Genomic DNA, 24,840 nt, shown 5'->3' with positions numbered 1-24,840 from the left:
AAAATAAACCTGGCTTCGATGGTGCAAGGAAGGGAGAGAGAGAAAAATATGAGGGCACTGAGATGCACAGCAGAGGTGGAAGCGTATATGTATGAACTGTATGGCTGACAGAATAATCAGATAATAATGTAGCAGCAACAGAAGACAGAAACAGAAAAATAACTGCTCACATATTAAACTGCTTTTGTAAACTCATGGATATTTCAGTGCTAAAGGAGGTCAGGTACATCTAGCTTCACTAAAGGTTCAGGGTTCAGTGGTTTAAGGAGGGCGTCTGGATGCACAGCTTTACTAACGCAGCATTTTCTCCTCCACATTCACACTTTGATTAAACATGATTTTCCACTTTTTTTTTAGCAACTTTGGTGTCTTGGCAGACTGTGTGCACTCTCCACTGAATAGACACCGCAAGTGACAGTAGGTCGCGTATTGTTGGCTGCGCATGGCGCAGGCAAAAATAGATTCCATTTGCTTGTTTAGCTGAGCTTACTAGCCTCAACTTGCCTCCCGAAATGGAAGATGAGCAGCGATGCTTACAATGTGGAGAAAGCTCTCAAAGAAGAGGAAAAGAGCAACAGTCTCTTGAATTTGAACCAACCACAGGTCCAAAATGTTTTGGAGTGATGCAAAAGAAATGGGTGCAAGAGGAGCTGCTTGAATCGAGGCCTTCAAAATTAAAAACCTGAGCCAGAAACTGAGAGGCCAGTGGGCTGTCACAGCACAGGTTAATACAATGGCTTTGGCTGCGGCATTTTCACTCCGAAGCCAAATTTGAGCCTGAAAAAGCATCAGCAGGATAGTTGGCCATAGACGATGGTCTGTCTTTGTCATTGACTTCCATTGATGTACTCGTCTTGTTCCTAATCATCATTAAATAAAGCACAGACAGAAATGATGATGTATTTATTGCTGCTATAAATGCAAATTGAAAACATACTTGAAGCTTTCCAAAACAGCCTCTTCATATTTAAGATTCAATTATAGATTTAGTCCTTGTAAAATAACGTGTGCCAGCCAAGAAATACTGTTCTGCAATTTGTGGATTTCGATGGAGATTTTTGTGTGCTTTTGCTGTATTTGTACTCTATCCAGACCCTTGGCTTAATTTTCTGTTTGGTGGAAACCTGGGCACAGAGTTCCTGCCTTTTTAATGTCTTTTTAGTATCTAGTTTCCTCGCAAAGTTATCACTCAATGAAACTTCATACATTAATGATTCCCCTCATTAATGATTATGTGTGATATCCTTAGACTAGAGATTTCGGAAATCAGTAAGTTGGCCATCACTGTGAAAGCTGCGCTGCCATCTCATCTTACCAAACAAAATCTCACAGGAAGTTGCACAATGATATCATGAATTCAGTTTGTATCATTGTACCATTTGAAAATTTGCCAAGCCCTTATTGTAAATAAGAAATTGATTTTGATTACCATGCCTGATTAAGAAAAATGTAAATAAGATAAACAAATTCATACCTATATTACTTTAAATGTGTGCCATACATATTTAGAAAATCTGTTATTCAAAAGACTTTTCAAAAGTCCAAAAGATTTGTAATAAATTACCTTATTATGGCTACACAGAAATGTCCTATTCTCATCTTAAAATCCTCTATTATAGCTTGGATTTTTATTATTAATCCTGTCAAGGTCATGTTAGCCCAGTTTTTTGTTTTTTTTGTTAGCAGAATATCTCAAAAAAGGATTTTAATGAAAGTTGGTGAAATCTTAGGCCATGCACAAAGAAACAAATAGTTAGGCTTTAGTGCAGTTCTGTACATGACACTGCGTGTACTTTGGTGGTCATTATTTCTGTCATTGCTGTATTTGGCCACTGGAACAGAGAGAAACATTTAAATACTGATTCTTTGTCACTCACCGTGGTGCTAAAACATTCAAACCATCTGCTGTGTCTGAAATTACCCCTTCCTTCACCCACTCAACAGCTCCTATATAATTTGTTCTCAATAGTTTATTCAAAAATGAGCAGTAAATAAAGGTTTTTCGAGCACCTTGTCATTTTGCATCTTCACTGACTGGTGGTAGTGTTCAAATGTGATGCACTGAATTGTTACCAGAAAGTCATGTATGTGTGGCCATTGACACAAACTAAATTATATTTCTGTTGCACTTAACATCACAAGGCTATAAGCATTCCCCTTACAAGGAGTGTAGCGGTGAACTGCTGCTAGTTAAACCACAATTGAATTTCATCACTAATCGCTCTGTTCGTCTCTGTCCGTGGTGCTGAAACTTTCAAAGCTGGTCTCTCTTTGCCTCCGGCTGATTCCAACCATCCTGTCCTCCTCAACCTGTTTGCATACTTGCATGGAGGGTCCGCAAGAATTAAGCTGATAGTGGAGAGGAACAGTCAACATCCCCCGACAACACTTTAACAACCACACATAATGCCACTGTAACCACCTAACAATAATCTGATCTGATCTGATAAGCAACCATCCAGCCATAACTTGCCAAACACCCCTGATACCACTGCAACTACCAACCAAAAAAAAACTTAGATCCAGATCCAGATGCACAGTGAAAATTACCAAACATTTTTAATACTGTGAACAGATTTAGATTGTGCTGCCTTGCCTGTTTATTTACTGTTTGTATCACAGTGTCTGATTATTTAGTGTGGCTCCATGGCAAACCAACTCTCCAAATTAATAATCGAGTTGGGGTGTGAAGGTCTTTCACTATTATTAGCACAAGACAGCGGCCATCTACGAAATATTTCACACACTGGTACACCACACAGTGTCACTGCATCTAGCATAGTTATATATTGAATTTATGAAATGAAATTATCTGATAGCCTGCAGCAAAGTAAAGTTAGACCCACATGTGTCCCTTGTCAATAATAAAGATATGAGACATGCTGGTGCGAATAGACTCTCACTGCAATGGGCACAAATCAGCATGCAGTTCTTTTCCTCCCTGTTATGTATGTGAAAGATGCATGACAATCCTTCAGGCAACGAACACAGCAGCAGCACTGTTCCTTTTGTAAGAATTAATTTGTTTTCATTTTACTGTTGAGTATTTATTGCATGTGGCTGAAGGTACTACCAAATAAACGCTGCTATAGATACTATTTATTAACCTAACTAGCTTTGGTGTAGTCTATATAAACTATTGAATCAAATGAATGTGTGGTATTATATCACTGCTCAAACAACAATAGCGCTCTTTGTGTGTTGAGGACAGACTCTTAAATAAGAGATGAATACTTAAATGTATCATTAATATATCATTATCTGCAGTACAGTTGCATCTATGGAAAGATGTATAAGGGACTGGATCTTTCTTCGCTATAGGAAGGAAGCAAGGAAGCTTAGCAGATCGTTTTATTATTCATTGAACATGGAGGAATGTGACTGAACAATCTATCAAAATGAATTGGGAGCAAAGAAGAAAATGTAAAGGTTTTATTTTGCTGAGCATGCAGAGACTGGTGCTTTGTTGTACAATGACCAGAGAGTGAGCCAGGAATAGTGAGGAGATGACAAAGAGAAGAGGTAGACTGAGAGAAATAAAAAAAAAGGCAGGCAAAGGAGAGTTTGTTTGTGTGTGCAGGAGAGATACAGGAACAGAGAGATCACCACTGCATTTACAAAGCATATATATCAAATGCGAAAGTCTGCTTTCTGTAAAAAAAAAACAAAAAAAAACGATCCAGCCCACATAGATTGTTACTCTGTTGTAAATTAACTCTAGCTTGTGTACATGCAGATACAGTGGGGTTGTCCTAGATCAGGGAGCACAGTTGCACAGTTCCTGCTGCACAGCATCTAGACTGTACAATAATGGATAAAATGACAAGAAACAATAACTTTCTACTGACCCATGAAGGGAGATCAAATTGCATAATTTCACCTTTTTATTGCCTTTTTGTTGCAATTACAATATTAATGAATTAGAATAAATAAGTGGTCATTTTAGGGGAAATTGCCTCATGATGTCTAATGTCAAGAGGCTTTACACAAGCACATTATTGTGAAGCACATAGAGTGTGCTTGTAATGAAATGTGCCATATAAATAAACTTGCCTTGGATTTGCTGAAATTTACATAAACTGAATTTTTGACCATCAAACAGAATCACATTTGCAGCTCCAGCGACCTGAAAGACTCTTGTTGAGGATCGGTCATGCGACATCGTCGCCTCGTCAGTCAAGGTAGGCTTTCATGTCGCTGCTAAATTTGACATGCATGTAAAATAACTTTATTTATCTCCAGGTCTGCTAATTACATGGGCTACTTACAATGGCTCTGACTGTTACAATGCAAAACACTGCAGCCGTCTCACTGCGTTGTTACACCATGCTTCCAAATACTAATCTGCTGAATGACAATCTTATGTGGATTTTGAGTTTTAGTAGGTTACAGAAGTGGGTTGGGGAAAGTGAAGGATTAGTCCTTTTATCAGGCCACAGAGGCAGCACTAGCAGCTGAAGACAGCAGCCAGTTGCTCTGGCTGAAGGGAAAAGTATAAAAATCCATCTTATGCTGAAACATATCAAGAGTGATGTATAGTCTGCAGTTCCTTGTGCTACCAGTTGTTGCTATTCAGGTGCTGAGTTCAAAACAATGTGATTTTGTGAAGACACAGGCCAAAGTATAGACACAGGCTTGCCGAAGGATAATGTAGACAACCACAATGACATAGCTGCATTGCATGCACTCTCTCTTCCTAAATTCTTCATTACAGTGGGTTATAATTTATCACACGCTAAACAAAGTGAAAGCTCTGACTTTGTGAGAGGAACAGCGAGTGAATGATGTATAAGTGAATGTGTCACTGTGTCTGTTGGTGTTTAAGTGACAGAGAGGCAGAAACGAAGCCAGAGAGAGGCAGACTCTGGATCTTAAGGCCTCTGTGTGTGCGCCTAGCCTTTATGATGTAAACTGAATGTAACCTTTCTCCTCTCACACAGCCCCTGCAGTAGGGACTGGGAAGCCCCAGCCTTCCCCCTGGGAGCCGGCATAGACTAGCATTCATCTGAGGCTCAGCTGCTGCGTGGTCTGGGTGTCAAATAAAACCCACCATGTTCCCATGCAGAGTGGGGCACAGAGGGACAGTCAGACTGAGGCGGGAGCTGTCCACTTGGTAATCAAGCCTTGCATAATGTTAGTCTCCAAACTGGACAGTGTCTCAGAGACTCTTTGGGGAATATCATCCTGGAAATGAGAGAATGAACAGAGGCACTTACTGCCACTGTGAGACAATTTATACTCTATCTTGTACCTCTACACACCCACAACACTCAGTGTGTGCAGAAGCACCGAGCCTCTTGGCGAGCCCCTGACCCCACTTTTACATCATTTATTGCCGTAATTATATGTGCACTTGGTTACTTAACCTGCAGGCATATTATGATTACTTCTTTGGTTAGTGACAAAGCAATTTTGAAAAAAAAAAACCTTTCTTTTAATAAACTGCCTTTATATGAGTATTATTTCAAAATATCCTCTTTAACAAATTGCCTATTATTGTAAAAAGAAACTCTCCTCTGTGGTGCAAATGGATCCTTTATGGCTATGACACTCTGTTCTGGCTGAAGATGCAGCCTTCTGACCAGCTCTTATCTTTGTTATTAAGGAGTCTGAAACTGCCTATGGCTGTTTAAATCGGTCATCACACCAAATCTATTTCAGGCTGATATGCAGCCATCTTGCTAGGTCTTTTCTGGGAACCTTTCAGTTTTATTGTTTGCCTATGATGCTGCAAAGACACTTTCCCCTCATTCTGCCTGTGACACACAGAGTGAAATGAAGTCGGGAGAATGTAATTATGTATGTAGTTTCTTTACAAACTATTTTTCTTTGGGAAAAAAGTAAAGTTGTTTTGGATTTTTCTTCCCAGCTTTTAAATGTAGGACTTATGTATTATTTGAACTGAAAGCTACATACATAACAAACCGTATAGCCTGACTTACTGTAACTGTGTCATAAACCAGTAATCACGTCCTGCATTATTAATTCACATAATCTCAGCTAGGAAATAGTGAAAATTGCTTTCCAACCAGAAGCACATCTTTTCTGGGGCATCTCCGAGCTGGTAGCCTAAATTGCCATGCCTTGTTACGAACTTGCTGTTGCTTGCATATATATTATTTCATAAATTACTAAATTAATTTGAAAGACAGAGAGCTTGTTCACTTTTTTTTAATGTGAATTGCACTCCCGTCGCCTCTGCAAACTTAACATTGTTCTTACACATGCTTACACACTCAAGAGATGGCAAGTGTCAAGTATAGTTTTGTATTATAATTTGATTCCGATTATTATTTTCACTTGATAATTACTGAACTCTACTGCAAGCACTATACTGATGGTTTCACATGTTTTAAGCCCTTTAGTGAGATGGAGAGAGAGCGAGCAGCACGCTCTGTTTAAATACACAAGTGCTACCAGGTATTGTAATTGGCACTTCTGTCATAAAATAAATACTCTCTGCTTGAAGGAGCTGTCAGGGATGTTGACACTAAGTCTGGTTTCATCATCAGAATGAAGTCAGTTACTTTTAACAATGCAGGCATTTAATACAAAGTGTGAAGATGACACTGAAATCACAGGCACAAAATGAATAAGTCTTTAATGAGTGCTCTCACTCAAGACGTGTCCGTTTCATGGCAATAAAACATCTTCTCGGCACAGATGAACTCCTGGGTGAAGAAATTTAGAATTATTGAATAAGCCTTATATGAGGCAAAATAAGACCAGGGAGAGGATTGATTTACCTGAACAATCAAATATTTTATTTAGCAGTGCAAAGATACCGATGCTAGGTTATACACTAGCTGCCAAAGTTACATCTTCCTGCATTTGCCAGATTATGATCCAGATGCCTAATAATAAAGATAATAATTACTTATGGACGGACCTCACAGGCTGGTATGTACATGCCAGGAAATATATGAGATACACACACAACCGCTGGTAAAATTTAAACATTTAAATGGTATATACACTAATGGAAAGGCTCTGCAGAAGATGCTGTCAGTGTAATTACTGCGTGTCATAAACTCAGCAATACCTACAGTGAATTAAATCCACAATGTGTAGGATACCGACGAAAGCCGTCACAACCCCTAAAATGAGTACATAGTCACATAGTAAACAAGAATATCCAGCTTGATGTTGTTGAGCTAAAGAAAAATTGCTGCAGAGTGATGTTAAAGTGCACCCTGTAACTTCACCTACAATCTAACTGTGGTTTGAACTCCCTGGTGGACAGAGTGAGGGAAGTGTATTTTATAAAGGTTCAGATATTTCTCCTAACTCTGTCAGTCAGTGTGACATTGGCAGAAGATTGAACTCCTTCTCCAGCAGTCAGTGTTTGCCGGGTGAGTCATAAGAGACCATAACTAATCATGAAATAACCTGTCGCATATCTGAGTGAAACTGGCAGTGTGGCTTGTATTTTCCAATCTGTTAAACATAGCTTAGCACCGCCTGTGTCTGTTTGCATTCTAATGAGCCATCAGCTTGCATTAAATTACCCTGATCCGTGACACTTTGACCGAACGTTGCAGGAGGTCAAAGAGGCAGTGTTTAGTGGCTTTAAGTAGTGAACAGGTATATTTGTGAAGAGCTAATTACCGGTTGCTGATGTTGTAAATTCTAGGGGAGGAATTAGTGGACTAGAGCATTAAGGCACTGGATACTTACACTGTTTGTAGTGAAAAATATAACTTCAGTCTTAACCCTGAAAATAACAAGAGTCAGCAGCTATGCTAGCACCTCTGTGAGACTGAACAGTAATGTTTCTTATAAAGGGAACTAGGCTATGAGTTATCAAAGATAAATAGAAAATGTTGTACTATATGACATTGTAAAATGTTCTCTGTTCAATAAATAAAAAAAAAAAAAAAAAGATAAATAGAAAATTTGAAGTGGTGATAGCGCTAGATGAATGTAGGTGAATGTCTGAGCTATATTGTAAGGAAATCCGTACACTAGTTGTTGAGATAACTAGATGTCTAGATGAGTCGAGATGAAAGTGGAGCAACCAACTGACCAGCATTACCGTCCTTAATGCTGCTGCCCCCCCCCAGCATGACTAAAAGAAAAACACATGCACAACGTGAGCTTATCTAATGGTTAGAAGTGGAAAGACAAAAAGATATTACTTGCGGTGGAAATTACTGTTTAAGAATCAAATGAGGTAGAAGAGCAATGTAGCTAATAATAATGTGATGCCTACATACAATATGTTCTTTTCTGTGCAATGCAATAATACTGTAAAAGATTCTTAAATAGGAAGAAAAGACACCGTTACTATGTGCTAGTAAGTTCAATTTTCTCTCTATAAATGTTGATTCACATATTTTAGACTGCAGAATGTTTAGAGCATCTAAAATAAATGCTCATAATATTCAGGAGCAGACAATTTCAACTGTACTGAACAGATAAATTTGGGTGTTGTATGTTTACAAATGTGATTTCAAATGTATGGAGGAATAGTGTTGCTGTCATACTTCAAGATACTTGAATATTTTTTGTTTAAACAACTGAATCCAATTACTCTCTGTTACGTGAACGGGCTGCTAGTACAATGCGTCCTTTGTTCTGAGCTTTATGCAGCTATCATCTGTTTTTAGCAGATCAGCAGAGTGTCAAAATTGCTCAACACAGTTTTAACCCCAGGGAAGCAGACACACATTCAGTTACAGTAATAAGACTATAGAGGCTGGGAATCTTTGCTGCAATCTGCAGTAGATACTGTTCACCTTGGTGCACACTGTTCCTACACAAGAGGTGATGTAACATCTTACTCTAGTGCCTTGCTACCACTTCTGAGTGTGGTCAGAAGTGCAAAACAATTGAAACCCACGGTGCAGCGCTGCCTTTCAGACATAAAAGCATGATGTGAAATTTGGGTTTGTTAAATGTTACAAATGTCTGAATATTGTAACCCAGAGGAACAGTAACATATTAAGATGCACAAAACATGAGCACTTCAAGCATTTCCAGCAGAACAGAAATCCATTCAGTTACAGTTTTCTGGTTGCAATAGCTGAGGGGCAGTGATAGTAAAGAACATTGCTATCTTAACAACAAACAACAGTGAGGATAGAAGAGACTACCGCCAGCCAGTCGTACTGTGAAAGACATGAGCGCTCTGTTAGTAATACCTGGTCCAGGTGGTTTTAACACCTCACACAGTTCAGGTGTTTCCTCTGCCAGGATGTTTCCTGTTGTGACATTGTGTGTTATGTCAGTGAAGCTAAAAGTAGCATCCCATCGAGTCTGCTGGTGGTAGCATTTCAAGACTCACCACAATTGCTCTGAAACTCTGCAGAGAGAAGGCTAATGAATAGGTTTAGTGAACAGAGCGTCTCAAATGACACTGGGTGAGCTGGTAGAAATCTCTGCCCCGTGTGCTTGAACGTTCACCAGCCAAGATGCCATAGGACCCTACGTGATGTCTTACATAACAAAAGAAAAGTAAAGAAAAACACCGCAGGGACAACAGGTTTTGTTTGAAATAATTAGACGGACAGAAAATATGAATCAAATATTCGACTCAAATATTTGAATTTTGATCTCCGCATTGAAGACTTAATGTATACTGTGATGCAAACAGAATATTATAAAAAACACTTGTGCAGACCAATCAGAAAGAATTATTTGCTGTGGCACTGGTATAATTAGAGATTTATATCTTGTTTATGATTTCTTATTTAATACCAAACTGTGAAACTACGAATGGCTGTAAGTCAGGTGACATAGTCTAAATGCTACATCTGTTTTGTCACATGACTGAGGAAGCACTTTGTTTTTTATTTCAACTAGTAATGGTTATTTTATTCAGTCGCTTTTCAGTTCTTTTAATGCCATCCTCTGACATTTGAGGGAGAAGAATTCTCAGACGGATGAGATCTAATTTGTCCTCTCTGTTTGAACAGTTACAACATGCTCTGTTAAATACCAGCCACAAATAGCAGCAAATTTGATGGTGTCAGTTAAGTACGTTGGTAGAAGCAAGCTATTTGAGTAATCCTTCCCTCTATTTTTGTGCCCTACCAATGCTGTTTATCAAAAATAACTGGGTCATATGAACTCAAATGTCTTATTCATTCTCTGAAAGTCTAACACGCACAGTTGGTGCATCATATTTTCTTTACACATGTAACCACATTCACTCCTTATTAGCTTAATAAACAGTATGAGTCAGTGTGTCAGTGTCACTATGATTAAGTCAGTATAATGTCCTATCAAACACTGCTGACTAGAATGAAAAATGTCCGGTGTGATTACTGATTAGTTACTTAGTTATAGTACTCACTAGTGTTTTTGGTATCTGCATAGTAAATCCTATGATATAATACTGCCCTTTAGAGAAAAAAAACCCTTAAAATACAACACATAAAACAACAAAGACGGTTTTAATGTGAGAAACTGCAAGGACAGAGAAGCCAAAATAACTCAGAATAATGCATTATTCCCTCAGGTGCTTGACTTCCTCTCACATCTCTGTAAATGTCAAAAGTTTTCCACTCATGCCTAAAAGGCTAAAAAGCTGTAAAAATGGTCAGACATTGACCTGTGGTGTATTTCGCTGGGGGAAGAGTCTATGTGATTTTTATTTTGGAAAAGATTCACAGAATCAAAGATTAATGCTTCTTGTAAGTCAAAGGTTCACTTTTATACCTCCGTGAGCTCTGCCAGTCAATTATACAATGCTCAGCTTTTCTATCTCCATAATGTAGCTGTGGGGAGCTGCGCCAGCAGCCTTGGGCTCAGGGTATCCATATGACTCACAAAGAGCAGAGATTTGGCAGAGATGGTCATTTATGGGAAACGCTGTCTAAATGTTGACCAAAGCTGACAAAGCCAGGTGGCAAAAATGATGGTAATGACAATTAATGGAAAAATCCTAAGATCTAACTTCATAAGATGTCTGGAGAATGCAAGATTTGTAAATGCATAAATTATGCATGTTGTTTTAAAAAGAAGTCCGTCCATCCATCCATCCATCTGCTCTGTACACCCTGGACAGTCTACCACAAGTTGTTTTATCTCCTTCACTCTTACGTTGAGAGACATCACTTGAAGCATTATTTCAGATAAATTAAAATGGAGATGCAATAGACGCATGCTTTATTAACACCACGTTTCACTATTTGAAATTAGAACTAAACTTTTGCTTAAAATCTATGCAAACTGACTCAAAATGAATTACACGAATTCACTAGATGATTAAAAAATACTGGCATGCATGTCACCACACTGACTGAAATCATGAAGATAAATCAGACACAAAGAGAGATGACTCATGATGCATCCTTAGAAAGAATAGCCTATGATCCTTCAATGTCTTTGAAAAGTTAATGGCAGGACCAACTCATGTCTATCTGCAGCCAGAGAACACACAAAGTATTTTAATTGCCCTCAGGGGTCTTGATGCTGAGATGCTGAAGACACTTTAGAAGTCACTTTAAAATGGGTGTGATTAAAAGTGAACTGGGCCACAGCTGCACAAAGACTAAGCAGACACCATATTTTTACTTGCAAGAAGTGTAGGATGTTGTGTATTGGTGGGTGAGAAATCATTACATGTATGTGATATCAAGCAAGCAGGAGGCTGAGCTCAGTCAGGACTTGACCCCCTGAAGTTAATTGCAGAGAATCAACCAAAGGTCAAACAATCCATCATGATGAACTCCTGCATGCATGCAGTGCAGTCAAGTATAGTGGGTTATTAGATGATCATTTCTGCCATCCAGGCTTTCAAAGATTCAATTAATGTACCAATTTGTGTAAGCCGTTCTGAATTTGATGTCTGAGTGGTTGGGACTGTGTTGGGAAATGAATATTGCTGCAGGAGGCACCTGCCCCTCCACTCTCTCATACAAGCTCTTTCAAACACAATATGGTCTCTTTAATGGCAACAAATCCTAATAAGAAATCCCTAAATTGACGTGAAACACATTTGACCTTACATCTATATACAGCAAATCTGCGAAATCAGTTGCATTTAAAGCTGGGGGAGGCAGTTATGTGGAAATTGAAAAATACAGCTCTCCTCCTGAAACTCTCCACTCTCTGTCCAACGCCCCTCCCACCACATCATGAGCACAGGCCATGAGAATTACAGTCCTGTTTTCTTCGTTAACTTGTGGACCTGTGAGGCCCTTTCAGATGATATACTGTGGTTCCATGCACTAATGTTGGGTACATTAACTTGAACTGGAATTAGCCACAGCCTTAGGCAACGGTTAGCAGAAGGCTAAACTATTAGCAATATTCAACAAAGCCACTGATCGCCTGCTTTCATGGTAAATCTATGTACACAAGCTAACAAACCAGTGCAGCACATTTACATATTACAGGAAAATGAAGTGAGCAGCTTCAATCATCCCAATCATGATTGTAATCCTGATGCCGTTAAATAAACATGAACTCGAATTAGCCGCAGCCGCGAGCCTGACATTACAGTTAAAAGGGAGCTAAACAATTAGTAACATTCAACATATCCTACTTTAATGATAAATTTACAAACACAACATATGTATGAATTATAAGAGGTTTTATAATAACATTACATTCACAACCCAAGCTAATGATCCACTGCAACACATTTAGATATGACAGGATAATGAAGTTAGCAGCTTCATCGCAAAGTTCTCTCCACCTCCGATATGCTTTGTGGATACTGACTTGCATTTATTGCCAGACTATCTTTCAGATTGTCTTTTTATTTCTTTCTGCAGAACTTTATGCCATTGAATCACGCTTTCACTGGCATCTGAAGGGACGGACATCTGTTCAGCCAATAGGAATGCTCTCTGTGAGGGCCCTGCGATTGGCCAAGGTCTACCATCACGGGCTAAAGTTTCTAGAGCCTGAAGACGGAGCCAAGAAGGCTCTCAGACCACTTGAATTACAGCATGTAGAATGGTTATTATGGATATTTTTACACCAAAATGACACCAAAAATAAACTGTCCACCCCAGCTTTAAGGGATTATGGATTACAAGGGAAGGAAGCACATGCTGTCTGTATACACAACTAACATTATTGGTTATGTCAGCCTTAAAATGATTATGCTTCTCACAGAGTGGACACAAAAGCAAAGAGGCCTTTTTTGTTAAGATCGTTAATGTTGCATGAGACATGTCTGCTTGATCCCAAGACCCTTGACTTTATATGGCCCAGACTCAAAAGTCTCTCACGAGTCTACTTCGGGTAGGTCACCATGTTATGAACAGCACTGTGTTTTCTTGAGCCTTGGTCCCGGGGCACGAGATTAAGTCTCTACTTCTATCCTGGATTATCCTCGTGGCATTTGGGACACACTCATAATGGAGACAGACTCCACCTGAAGTGAAGGTCAAAGGAAAAATGGAATTCGACTGAGCAGTTGTACTTCCAGTGTTGTCACACTTCGTAGTACAGTTACAGCGTAGTGCATCGCCATGTTTTGGCACTACACACATATACATAATTGTTTTGATTAACCGAAAGAACCTTAAATATTTCCAAAAAATATGCACAACAATAAAATTATCTTTAAAAACTGGAGATGGAGACGTCTACATTACAGTTCATAGTATATACAACCTGCTTACAGATTTACATAAAGCCTCTGCACCTGTCCTACAGCACAGAGTCCCTTGATAATTACAGCTCCTGCTGGATAATACAAACTGCTTCCAACTCTTTTGAGGAAATAGAAAACAATTGTAGCTTTGGCACAAATAAAATGAAAGCTAGATACAATGCTTGCTAATTGCCATATGAAACAGAAAAGGAAGACAGCTGCTGTCTCGCACTGTGTTACTGTACCTTGCCTGCATGCCTGGAGGCTACAGGCTCAATTTACAGTCAGCCTTACTTCCATGGGAATTAACCAATTCAAAGGAAATGTTGACTTACAAATTAAAGGAGAAGGTGGGCTCCACTCTGCAGATAGCTGATGGCTGTTCAAGTAAAACCATGTCAGGTAGAATTTCAAATGTTTGTCAAATGTGTGGGCTGCATATGTGGGCTTGGTTAGGAGGAGGTGGGAGGACATAGAAGATAATTGGAGAAAAACACGGAAGAATTGTTGTGTCACATTAAGACAAAATCAGTGGTTGCCCATTGTGCGTTTTAGCACTGTATTGTTCATATCATGTCATGATAAGTAATGAATTAGTCACAGTTGTCATAGGTTCTTATGGGCTAAATGAAAGTTGAAAGTGAAATAACCGTTCTGAGCTGTGTATTTTGTTAGACAGAGCTAGTACTGATATTTTCTTGGGCTAGTTCGAAATACATACACTGTAACACACATACACTAACACATTTGCAAGCACGTACACACACATGCACGCAGGCACACACACATACACACAAGCAGAAGCAGGTAGTCACAAACTATCATCTGTAGCTGCAGAGGTTAAACAACAATTACACTCTCCATATGTTTACAGAAGAAGTGCTGAAAATTGAGTAGAGAACATCATTATATATTGCGGCGACTTTAGCCATGAAACAATGACCTGGAGGTAATTAGCACAGGTGTTTGGAGCCCACTTGGTAAATTGCCTGCAGTATATGTATAAGGACACTGAGGCACAAACTAAATAAGAAATCTTAGTTATCTGAAAAGCTTCCACACTTCTGCTTTGTTTCCTGTTTTGAACGATAGTCACGCAGTCAAAAATCAGTAAATTACACCACTCTCCTTTCTTTTTAATGCTGTTGTGGAAGCTGACCTTCTGGGCTGGTACACAGACATGGAAGAAGGCAAAGGTGGGAGGATTATTTGTTAGCATTTAATGCTGGTGAGATAAACAAAGCAGCAGATTGTGGCATGGATGAGACCGGCACAACCAACTCAATACAAAACCATTGTCCAGCCTACATATTTGTTTGTGTTTCCAAATTATTGTCACATTTTCCATTTGTTGTAATGTCTCTGATGATGACTCAATGTGAAACATGAGGCTTGTTATTTCCCCTGCGTTGGATTGATGTATTGGTTTGACCTTTGATAGCAGCCAGCCATGCCATTTACCACCCGCATGATTGAGAATCCTCCCTGAGCGCTGCTGGATGAAAACCAAAAATGCTGCAACGGAATAGCATTTTTCTTGAAAAATGTTATTTTTGCTGGTAATTGTTTGATTATCATTGTAAATTCAGGAATCCTACTTATCCTGCAGCCCCCCCTGCAATTGCATGGGTGGATATCACTCTATTTAAAGCACTGTTTCACAGGGCCCTATAATCTTACAGTCAGTGTGTCTTTTTCAGGGCCTTTTATAGTTATAAGAACATATTTAAGGGCAAATTGGTACGAGAGCAGAGTGAATTTGTGGGACATAAAATGGGAAATATTTGCTTTTGGCAACTGTAGCATTTTAAACACATATTGACTGAGCCACCCCATTCATCATCATTAAAATCAACAACATCTGCATTCAATATCATTCAAACAGCCAGATCGGCCTCTGTTTCTGGTAACTAAATGATACTGTACATGCATTCATGTCTGCAAAACTTGTCAGAGAGAGTGCTGTGAAGGTTTAGCCTTAGGCAGCCATTTGAAATTCTGGCTAAGGCAATGTGATGTGCATCAAACTAGCTGCAATTACAGAAAATACAGAAAGTCAAACAGAAATTGCAAGATCTTTTTCATTAGATGTTGGGAACCATTTTCATGGTGTGTCCTTTGAATGCCTGATTGGGGTTGAGCAACTGCATACCAACATGTAATCTCTCCTCACAGGAATCTTTATCATGTTTAATAAAGATCAACAACGTGGTTTTTTTCTTCGTCCTGCTTTGACAAGTAACAGCTGACAAAGACTATTACTTGTGTGGAACAGCACATAAGAAAGCTCACTGTCTACAAATCTTAGTGATTAAATGATAATAAACAAAGTTATTAATCATTCATTTTAAGAGATACTGAATCAAAATCAATGCATTGGAATCATTTTTTCCTCAAAAAAGGAGGTTGATAAGCCTCTTAAAATGATGTGCCTAGTTTCTACTGGAACAATAATAAAGGGCAACAGACAGGGTTTTACCTGTTGTGGGAAGTTTTCTGAATTTTTAATCTTATAGTATTGAATTGTAATATGGTACAATGTGCACCAACAGACCTCTAAACTAGGGCAGCTCTCCTGTGTCAACCAATATATTGCCCTCCTGGTCCGGCCAAAAGCAAAAAGCAGCTTGAACAGTGCCATTTTATCCGGGTACACGGTCTTGGGACAGTAAGGGATGTAATAGATAAAGACTACAGCGGACAAACTATTGATTCTCAGGTTAGATCAATAGATTACAGTAAGAGGAACATTTGGCTGTGTGTGTAAGTTTGTAACATTGGAGACAACCAGATTAATGAGACGACTTGTTGAAAAAAGGAGAGTAGCTTTAAGATATCAAGCTAAAGTAGATAACTGCCTTTTCTCAAAATATTTAGATCGTACATATTAGGACACATATACTGTACTTTAAAAGTCTGGGGGTTGATTCCCTGTAAAGAATTCTTTTTCACACTCTGTAATCATTAAATTTCCCTCAAATGCCCCCCATCTACAGAGGTTTTAGAGTGTAATGTCCTTTTACTCTCTTAAAACAATACTGCTAACCAGCACATTTCAATAATGATTACCACAAAGGCACAATTCTTGCAGTTATTCTAAATGACTGTGTAGCAAATGAAGCTTAACTCGCCATGACCACCGGACCAATAAGCTTAATGTTAATCTCGAGCTATTATAAGTACGAAAAGCTTCTGGTAGAAGTCTAGTCTATTCTTTTGGACATAGAGGGCTCTTTCAAGTGGAAGCAGCGACCGGACTAGAGTTTTTTCTAAAGTGGTGGCATCCCTGTGTCCTGTGCAGTAGCATGCAGTCAGTTCCTCAAGGCAGGAATACAGCACGTCGATGTAGTAAAAGTAGTAAAATGTAGTACGATGTAGTAAAACGTATACATGTTATAGGCACATTTTCTTATCAATGAATATAGGGCCAAGATCACATTCAGTACAAGATGGCACTCAAACTGCACAATGTTAGTGCTGAGAAAGTAAAATAAACAGTGAGTAATAGTGTGTCACTCAAACAAAAGCCAGTTATTGTTGCAGGAGTAGAAAAGCCGTCATATATGACTCACCAGTGATCAATCATTAATATTTTGCCATTGTTGTTTTTAAATGTTTTTGCATTCTTTACCCACTGATTACAAATCACTCATGTTTTTCATCACCGCTGATAACTTTTCAAACATACCGTGAGTCTTTGGATTGATCACCTACCTTCGAGGCAGCCGTTGGTTTCCATTCATTTCCATTCAGAGAGAATATTAACTTGCAGATCCTAGAAATTTGCTTAAAGTGGGCATCCAGTCACAATGAACATCACATGTGCTCCTACAAGTTTTCAAAGTACTGTCGTTTTCTGTGGTTTTGCAGTTGTAAGGCCTGATAAATGTGTAAAGTCGAAGTTCATTACATCAAAAACAAAGTACATCAGTGTTCCCAACACTGATCTAAGTTGTTGTGGAAAAAAAAAATTCCATCTTTCATGTAAGAACACAAGCTTACACTGTTTAATTTTCAGTGTGTCCCCAAGCCAATTCCTTAATTATTTGATCTGATCATTATCTTAATTTACCCTGCAGTGACCGGTGGAATACTTAAACAAAAGTAGACTTTCCTCATGACTCTACCCATTCAGGCGTAATAAAGCTGCACTTACGGTCACTGCAGAACGGCCCCCCGTATGTGGTCATGGTGCAGTCACAGGAGAAGCCCTCCCACAGCTGCAAACACACTCCCTGGTGTTGGCAGGAGTCCTCTGTGCAGGTGGTGCTGGGACCTGCGGGGTTTTGACAGCAGACTTTGCAGGTGCCTTCTCTCCATTTTATTCATGCATCATCACTACTATGCAGAAATAGCACAACGGCGAATACATAATGGTAAAAAATTAGACTGGAGATTTTGACAGAAAATATAAAGTGATTTTATTCATTCCTTCCACGTGCTCCCAAGGAAAGGAGGTTCAGCCAGACACCCATAGCAAATTAAACAAAGCAATTAAGACAACTACCGTATCAGGCAGCTGATTACTGGTTATTAATTACTTCTGCCAAAGATCAGAAGTAATGCGATCAGCTTTGTCTGTCTATGTTTGTGTCACTGTCCTCGAGAGGAGCATTAATCATTCTTCATTTTAGAGACCTAGATCAGGCCACAGTCATTTCCTAATCAGCTAATCACCTCACTGATAATTCAAACTGATATAAAACTGACTTTGCACACTCATGGTCCAAAGAGGAAGACGCTTTTGATTTTGTAGACTCCATGACCTTTATCCAAGTGTGACCCTCAAGCCAAACTTTGGGTACACTTATATAACTATTCTGTCATAACCTGTGCAGAGTTTCCTGTAAAAGCAACGACTACCTGGATAAATTATTTCAGATTATTAAGCGCTGGCAGAACTCAGCTCTACTGAGTACTTTCCTCTTTGATTAGAACTCAACAGAAGAACAATTGCAGCTGGACTTCTTAACTGCAGTGAGTTATTATTACATATTAGCGTGTGTAATCAGAAATAATAACATTGCAGAACGTGCTCACTGGCCAATCATAATGGAGCATTAAACAAAGCTGTAAAATCTGTGCCAAATGTGTTTTAATTAGTTTTCAGTGAGCAGCCACTCTGTGCTTCTGGTCGGAAATATTAGGATCATAGGAATGATCCGCAGGTATCTCACTCTTCCCAGTGCCCCCCCCCCCACTGTCTCACCTCCACAGCCGCGCTCCACCTCCCCCACCTTGTGGAGGGCATCGGCCAGCAGGTCAGGGAGTCTTCCGTTCAAGTCCACAGATGCCAGGCAGCCCTTGTATCCTTCTCGGGATGCTATTAACCTGGGCAGGCTGCTGTACATGCTCTTCCCAACGCCACCGATGTACAGCTCCCCTGTGAGATGCAGGGGTTGGTCAAGAGAAATTCAATCAATCAAAACTATTTTATTTGACACAGCCAAGTGCATGTTGGTGTATGCTCATAAACATAAGATGACTATTTATAAAAAGAATCAGTATACGAATAAACAACACCAAAATATTAACATGTAGGAGGGTATTGTGCAAATATGAGTATATATACTGAGTGGCCACTTTGAAATACAATCCAATACAACTGTTCTGTCATAAAGTCTATTTTTTTGATGCCTGTATATTCTAGTTTTATCATTGAAGTTAAAGTTGGTGGTGGTGTTCTACTGGACTACAATATATTCAGAGTAGTTTCTAATATTCTGCCCCCTTCATGTACAGGAAGGTCAAAACATTTAGAAGCACGAACTTAAACACATGAAATTGAATGAACATATTTTTTTGACAATGTCATAACAAGTTACATTTCATCATTGAATATTGTAATCATTCCAACCAAAGAATAAAGGATATACACAAAACAATGCCAAATACCGATTTTACATTTATGTAATGTGTAATATTTATGTAATATGGTTGAATTACTCGTTTACAGACTCTGACAGAACGAACATAAACACTGAATGCCTTGTGTTAGTACTCACTGTGGCTTTTGATAAAACACTTCTGAGTGTCCAGATAAGTTACCTTTCAAATCCAGGTTGCGGGCTCCATTGGCGTGTTGGGTGACAGTGCGAAAATCAATCTTGAGGATGTGCACATTGTTGTTGTCGCGGGAGATCACCACGTTGTGCCACTGGTTGTCATTGAGTGGTTTGTCAGAGTTTCCCTTCATTAGTGACGGCCCATTTCCCAAGTCAAAAACATAGTGAATGTACCTACGGGACAATGCAGATATTCACATTCAGCAGTCCTAATTTAGTAGTTTAGTTTATTTTTTTTTAGTTTATTTATTATTATTATAATTTAGTATTTTTTCTCCACAGACTATATATGATTTATGCTACAGTGATCTTGGGTAAACCATGGAAAATGTCTACTTCTGCTTACATTGCCCTTACATTTATAACTGAGGATGTCTTTAGACCGCATCATCGTTTACTGTATGAGAAAGTTGGGTGGCACCGACAAGAGAACGACACTGTATCCTATTGATTGACAAATCACTTCTTGGCAAACCCCCTGGGTATCTTACATGTATTCTTAATTATAAGTCACCCACACACTGCACTAGGACTCAAGATTATTTGGACCTTGAAAATCTCCATGTCAGTAGCGAAATTGGAAAACTAGCTTTTAAATATTATGCTCTATCCGAGTGGAACAATCTGCAGAAGCTTGCAGAACTAGACAAGCTAATCCCTTTCAATCAATTTAAATCTCTGTTGACTGACATGGAGCAGTGTGAATGCACTTGTTTGCTTTAAAATTGATGGTGTCCTTTATGTTGATGTCCTTGGCTTATGTGATGTCAAAATTGTTGATGTGTACTGTAATTTTCTTATTTTCTCATATTTTTATGTTCGTTTTTTATGTACTATAATCAGGGTGTCCTTGCAAAAGGGAGAATGTGGCCATTCCTGTTTAAATAAAGGTTAAATAAATAAATAAAGCATTTCATTTAAGAACTTGCATTACGAGTTTTAAGTGATGAAATAATTCAAACTCACTGTATGCGGGATATACATGTTTCAAATGCGTGGCCATGCAACTGCACTCCTGTCTACCAGTCTGTTTTGTTGTACCACCACGGAGGGGGTTCGAAGTCAGAAATGTTGTAAGTGCTTTGTTTACGTTCAAATAAATCTATGTAGACACAAACTGCAAGGTTAAAGGCATACCACTGTGTCAATATTAAATTTGATCAGTAGGAAGTGCACTGTCAAAAACTAAATCTTGTTTGAATCAAAACTAAGCAACATACAGGGAAAAGCTGCTACGTTTCACACATAACACTGAGCAGCCTGAAAACTATGACAGAAGTGTCGGAAGACATTTTTTGTCTGTGTTGTCTGTGCAAACTTCTGCTGCAGGCTCTAAAGCTGAACAAGGCCTCCTGCTGACTAATTGCTTACTGGGAGAAAGACAGTGAAAGGTTTGACAGAGGGAAGCTACAATTGTTGCTTTGCTCGCTAGGTTTCGACAACCTTTCTCTCTGTGCCGAAAATTATTTACAATGAATAAAACATCTGGAGCATATTTGCTGCCAAATGGGCTCAAGTAGGTCTGAGTGCGGGAATGACACTGGTGCTGTGCTAACGCCAGCTATTGTTTTTGCACTCTTCTTTCCCTTGAACAAAATTATTCATGATGAACAAATGATTTAAAAGCCATTTTGCATTTCTTTACAGTGCTGCAGGCTGATGGATTCGATATATGAATCATGATTAGGTAATTATAAGCCCAAGAAAGAGGAAAAGCAGAAAATCACTATTCATATGGCTTCAGACTTGCAAGAAAAATATTGTTGCAGTGTAATAAAAGATTACACAAGTACAAAATGTGGTATATATAAACAGTTGGCTCATGTCACAAAGAGCCCCTCTATTGTTCCTTCGCCCTGGACTATATGTAGACTATAGTTCAATCCTACTACCCCAGCACTTACCCTTTGACCAGCTCCACCACGATGAAGTCACTTCCATCCCCAGAGTTGTAAAGTATCAGGCCATCGGGACTGGTGGTCTTGAACTGGAAGAAAAGGTGCATGGAGGCATAGGCCTGCAAGGTGGAGAAGGCCAAGTAGCTGGCTTGGGTTTGAAAAGTTACAGGATTGGCCACAATGTGCCTCATGCCGAATCGAGCATTCAGTTCGCAGTAGGAGATGTCTCCGTTCTTGCACTGGTCCAAATAGTGCATCCCATTGAAGGAGAGAGCTTGCAGATGACCAATGAAGTTGGAAGGCATCACAGAGATGAAACGCCGCTCTGTCATGATTCCTGTCTCAATGTTATTGAACTCCAGTCGGGTGTGTGCACCAGTCATGTAGCCTAGGGAGCAAGAGATGCAGTTTAAATTGCAAATACCTTTTAATATCTACACCTTTGAGTAATCACAGCTCCTTCATTCTCACTATACCTTCCACCGTCACATTGTCCACAGAGAGCTGCAAATTCTTCCCACGCCGCACCGCGTTAACTGTGTGCCACTCATTGTCATTCATCTTCTCGCCTACCAGGAGTATCTCTGGTCCCTTGCCTAAGAAGAGGAAAGCGTCAAGTGACAATCACACCACATCGACTGAGTATAAACTCTTTCCACATGAAGCTCTCAACATGAGAAGCATTCGCACATACAGCTATCAACATTTAATATTTATTTCCATTCTCTCAATACGCAGTTAAAAGGGGTAATGAAATGAAGAAACTGGCCGATGTGTAGAATTATCTCTGAAATAGCATGGGTAATCTAATTGATGTCTACTGGGGAAAAATGTTAGGTATTATCTACAGGCTTGGCTCAAACATACAGCTTTAAGTTTCATAATTTCTGCACTATCCTCTGCCTCTTTCGCTGGTTTCAAAATAGGTCACAGTGCAGAAGCTTGCCACTGCAGCACCGTCATCCCGAATCAGCGCCTATGCAACAGGCCGACACGGCAGTTCAAAGGAGTTCTGACATCGCTTGGGAAACTAATTGGCCATGCCTAAGCTGACTGCGCCTTTAGGGGTTTGTCTGTCTAATTGAGCTCAGGGTGCAGGAGAATTACAGGGGACGTACAGAGGGCAATAAATGGAAAACATCAACTGGTTTCCGAACACTTCACTGTTTCATCCTCAGGGAAATAAAATGCGACTGGAGACTTTGTCCAGGGCTGCATATCAAGTGTCTTTACAGCACACTGCATGATACCACCATACACCTGCTGAATATAGAGCACGAACACCAGACAGATCAATCGCGTCAAATCCTTCTCCCTCTGTATTTGATGGATTTAGCTGGATAATGAAAAACAAACCACTTCCTGGAATCATGTCCAACACAAAACAGAAATGTTTACCTTGTAAATCTATATCATGAAATAACAGAGGTACAGAAATTTGCTGTAATGAAAGAGGAGACAGAGGAGTGTTGGATATAAGGGGTTGTCCAGCTTATCTGTGCTTCTCAAAGGGGAACATCCATGCTAGCTAATGTCAGCGTCTGAAACCAAACAGCCAAATACCAGGGGAGAAAAACAGAGTGACATTTTTTGTGAGGAAAGTGAAGTATTGTCTTGTATTTTACTGTATTAAGGTGGCTATCAGCAGGGCATATCTTTGTTGGATAGATATTATATGGGATCTCCATTTACACAGAAAAAGTCTGTTTATTGGTCTTGCAAAGTACTAACGTTCCTGCAGTCGTAGCCTTTGTGGCAAGCATAACACACCTGAATCTATGACTGAAATGTCAGCTATCAAGTTGCTTTGTGGGTAATGTAGGCAGGTGCTGACAAGGAAGATGAATGCGTGGAATGACAAAGGCGATATCTTCTTCTAAAACTGTTGTGTGCAATGCTAAATTGGTGGAATAGTCCTTTGGTAAAAAACAATTCATATCGCTTGTACAGTTTGAAGTTTTATTTGTTATAGTCCTGTTTGATTTGAAAGTGGGGTCATAATTTATTTTGTTTCAGTAAAAAATAAATGAGGTACAAACTGACAGTACAGTGTGAGTTTCATATCAGTGATGGTCAGCCCTCTCTAACACTGCAGTGGTTGCAAAATGGTGGAATATAATATGTATTCACACAGACATCTGACTGTAAACCCTTTGAAATGCAGGCTCCTTTCAAAGAACCTTCGTTTCACAAGCTCAGCTTCCACAGGCTCCGGAGCAAGCCGCACATGTACAGGGTGTATTTTGTCCAGTTTGATCCTCAGTTAAAATTGAATTTGATTAATATTTTCAAACAAGGATAACTTCAAAGACACGGTGTGGTTACACAGGTCAGCATTATGTGCAAGCTGAGACTTTGAACGCAGGATGTGCATGTTAATCAAAGCATGTTATGGTAATTTTATAATTTTGTAGAACAAATGCCTAATTTCAAATGTGTGTAGTGTACCATTATTCCCCAGATTCCAGAGAATTAATCAAGAGCACTGCAGCAACATTTGTTCTTACAACTATTACCCTCCCACTGACAGCTTCCAAGCAGATGCTGCAGATGGGCTGTCTCTTTGATTCCGCCTGAAATAAGCTACACTTGCGAGATACCTCACCTGAGAAATCTGAATTCTTCATTCTGCAAACAACTTGTAAGCTGATCCTTTAAAGCGGTCAAAACAAGGGTATTTAAAAAACCCTCAGTAAGTCTATGGTGCAAACTGTAACTCTCCCCAACGATAATACGCACTAAACGATGAATTTTAAATCATTCAGGCAGATAATTCATCAATTTATAAATTGGTTCCATTATCTGTTGTCAACCATAAATCCATTAACAAACCATCCATCATCACATCTGTAGTATTAAGTTCTTCAGAGGTCACTGGTATAGCGTACATACATTAGAATTGATTAGGAAGGCGATTCCTTTTGCATACAGAGGAGTGCACATACAGTACATATTTTCTGTGGATGGTGCATGATGGTACAATGCCATCTGCTGGTGGAGAGGGTGATTTCTAGGGCAGGTATCTGAGGAGATAAACAGCCTTTTTTTTTTTTTAGATAAGCCATGTTCAAAATGCTTTCTACACTGTGAGCATCATTATTTATCTGACTCTTTATTTGACTTGCTAGTGAGTGCAATGAACAATTTAAAAATGAATTGTTATCTGACAGATGGGACATTGAACTGGTTTACATGAAAACGTCACTTCTGTCTAACTGGGAGCGTGTGACACACACAAACACACACACACACACACACACAACCAGGCAAAACTACACTACTCACCTTGGTCAGAGAAAAACAATGTAATCCATTCAAGGCA

The 24,840-nt window shown here is 39.3% G+C and overlaps 1 protein-coding gene across 1 annotated transcript in view; it reads right to left on the bottom strand.

Moving 5' to 3' along the window:
• nrxn2a (neurexin 2a) overlaps positions 1–24,840 on the bottom strand; it is an 86,931-nt gene that overhangs the window by 31,418 nt on the left and 30,673 nt on the right. The window contains exons 11-15 of the mRNA XM_070843142.1: positions 21,995–22,114; positions 21,525–21,906; positions 19,604–19,794; positions 18,765–18,938; positions 17,712–17,831 (exon numbers count right to left, since the gene is read on the bottom strand). Of these exons, the coding sequence (XP_070699243.1) occupies positions 17,712–17,831; positions 18,765–18,938; positions 19,604–19,794; positions 21,525–21,906; positions 21,995–22,114 (987 nt within the window). The remainder of the gene's footprint in view (positions 1–17,711; positions 17,832–18,764; positions 18,939–19,603; positions 19,795–21,524; positions 21,907–21,994; positions 22,115–24,840) is intronic.

Source organism: Pempheris klunzingeri, chromosome 14 (genome assembly GCF_042242105.1).
Source record: "Pempheris klunzingeri isolate RE-2024b chromosome 14, fPemKlu1.hap1, whole genome shotgun sequence".
NCBI lineage: Eukaryota > Metazoa > Chordata > Actinopteri > Acropomatiformes > Pempheridae > Pempheris > Pempheris klunzingeri.
Note: the sequence above shows the minus strand (reverse complement) of the source record. Positions and strands in the feature narration are given on the sequence as shown.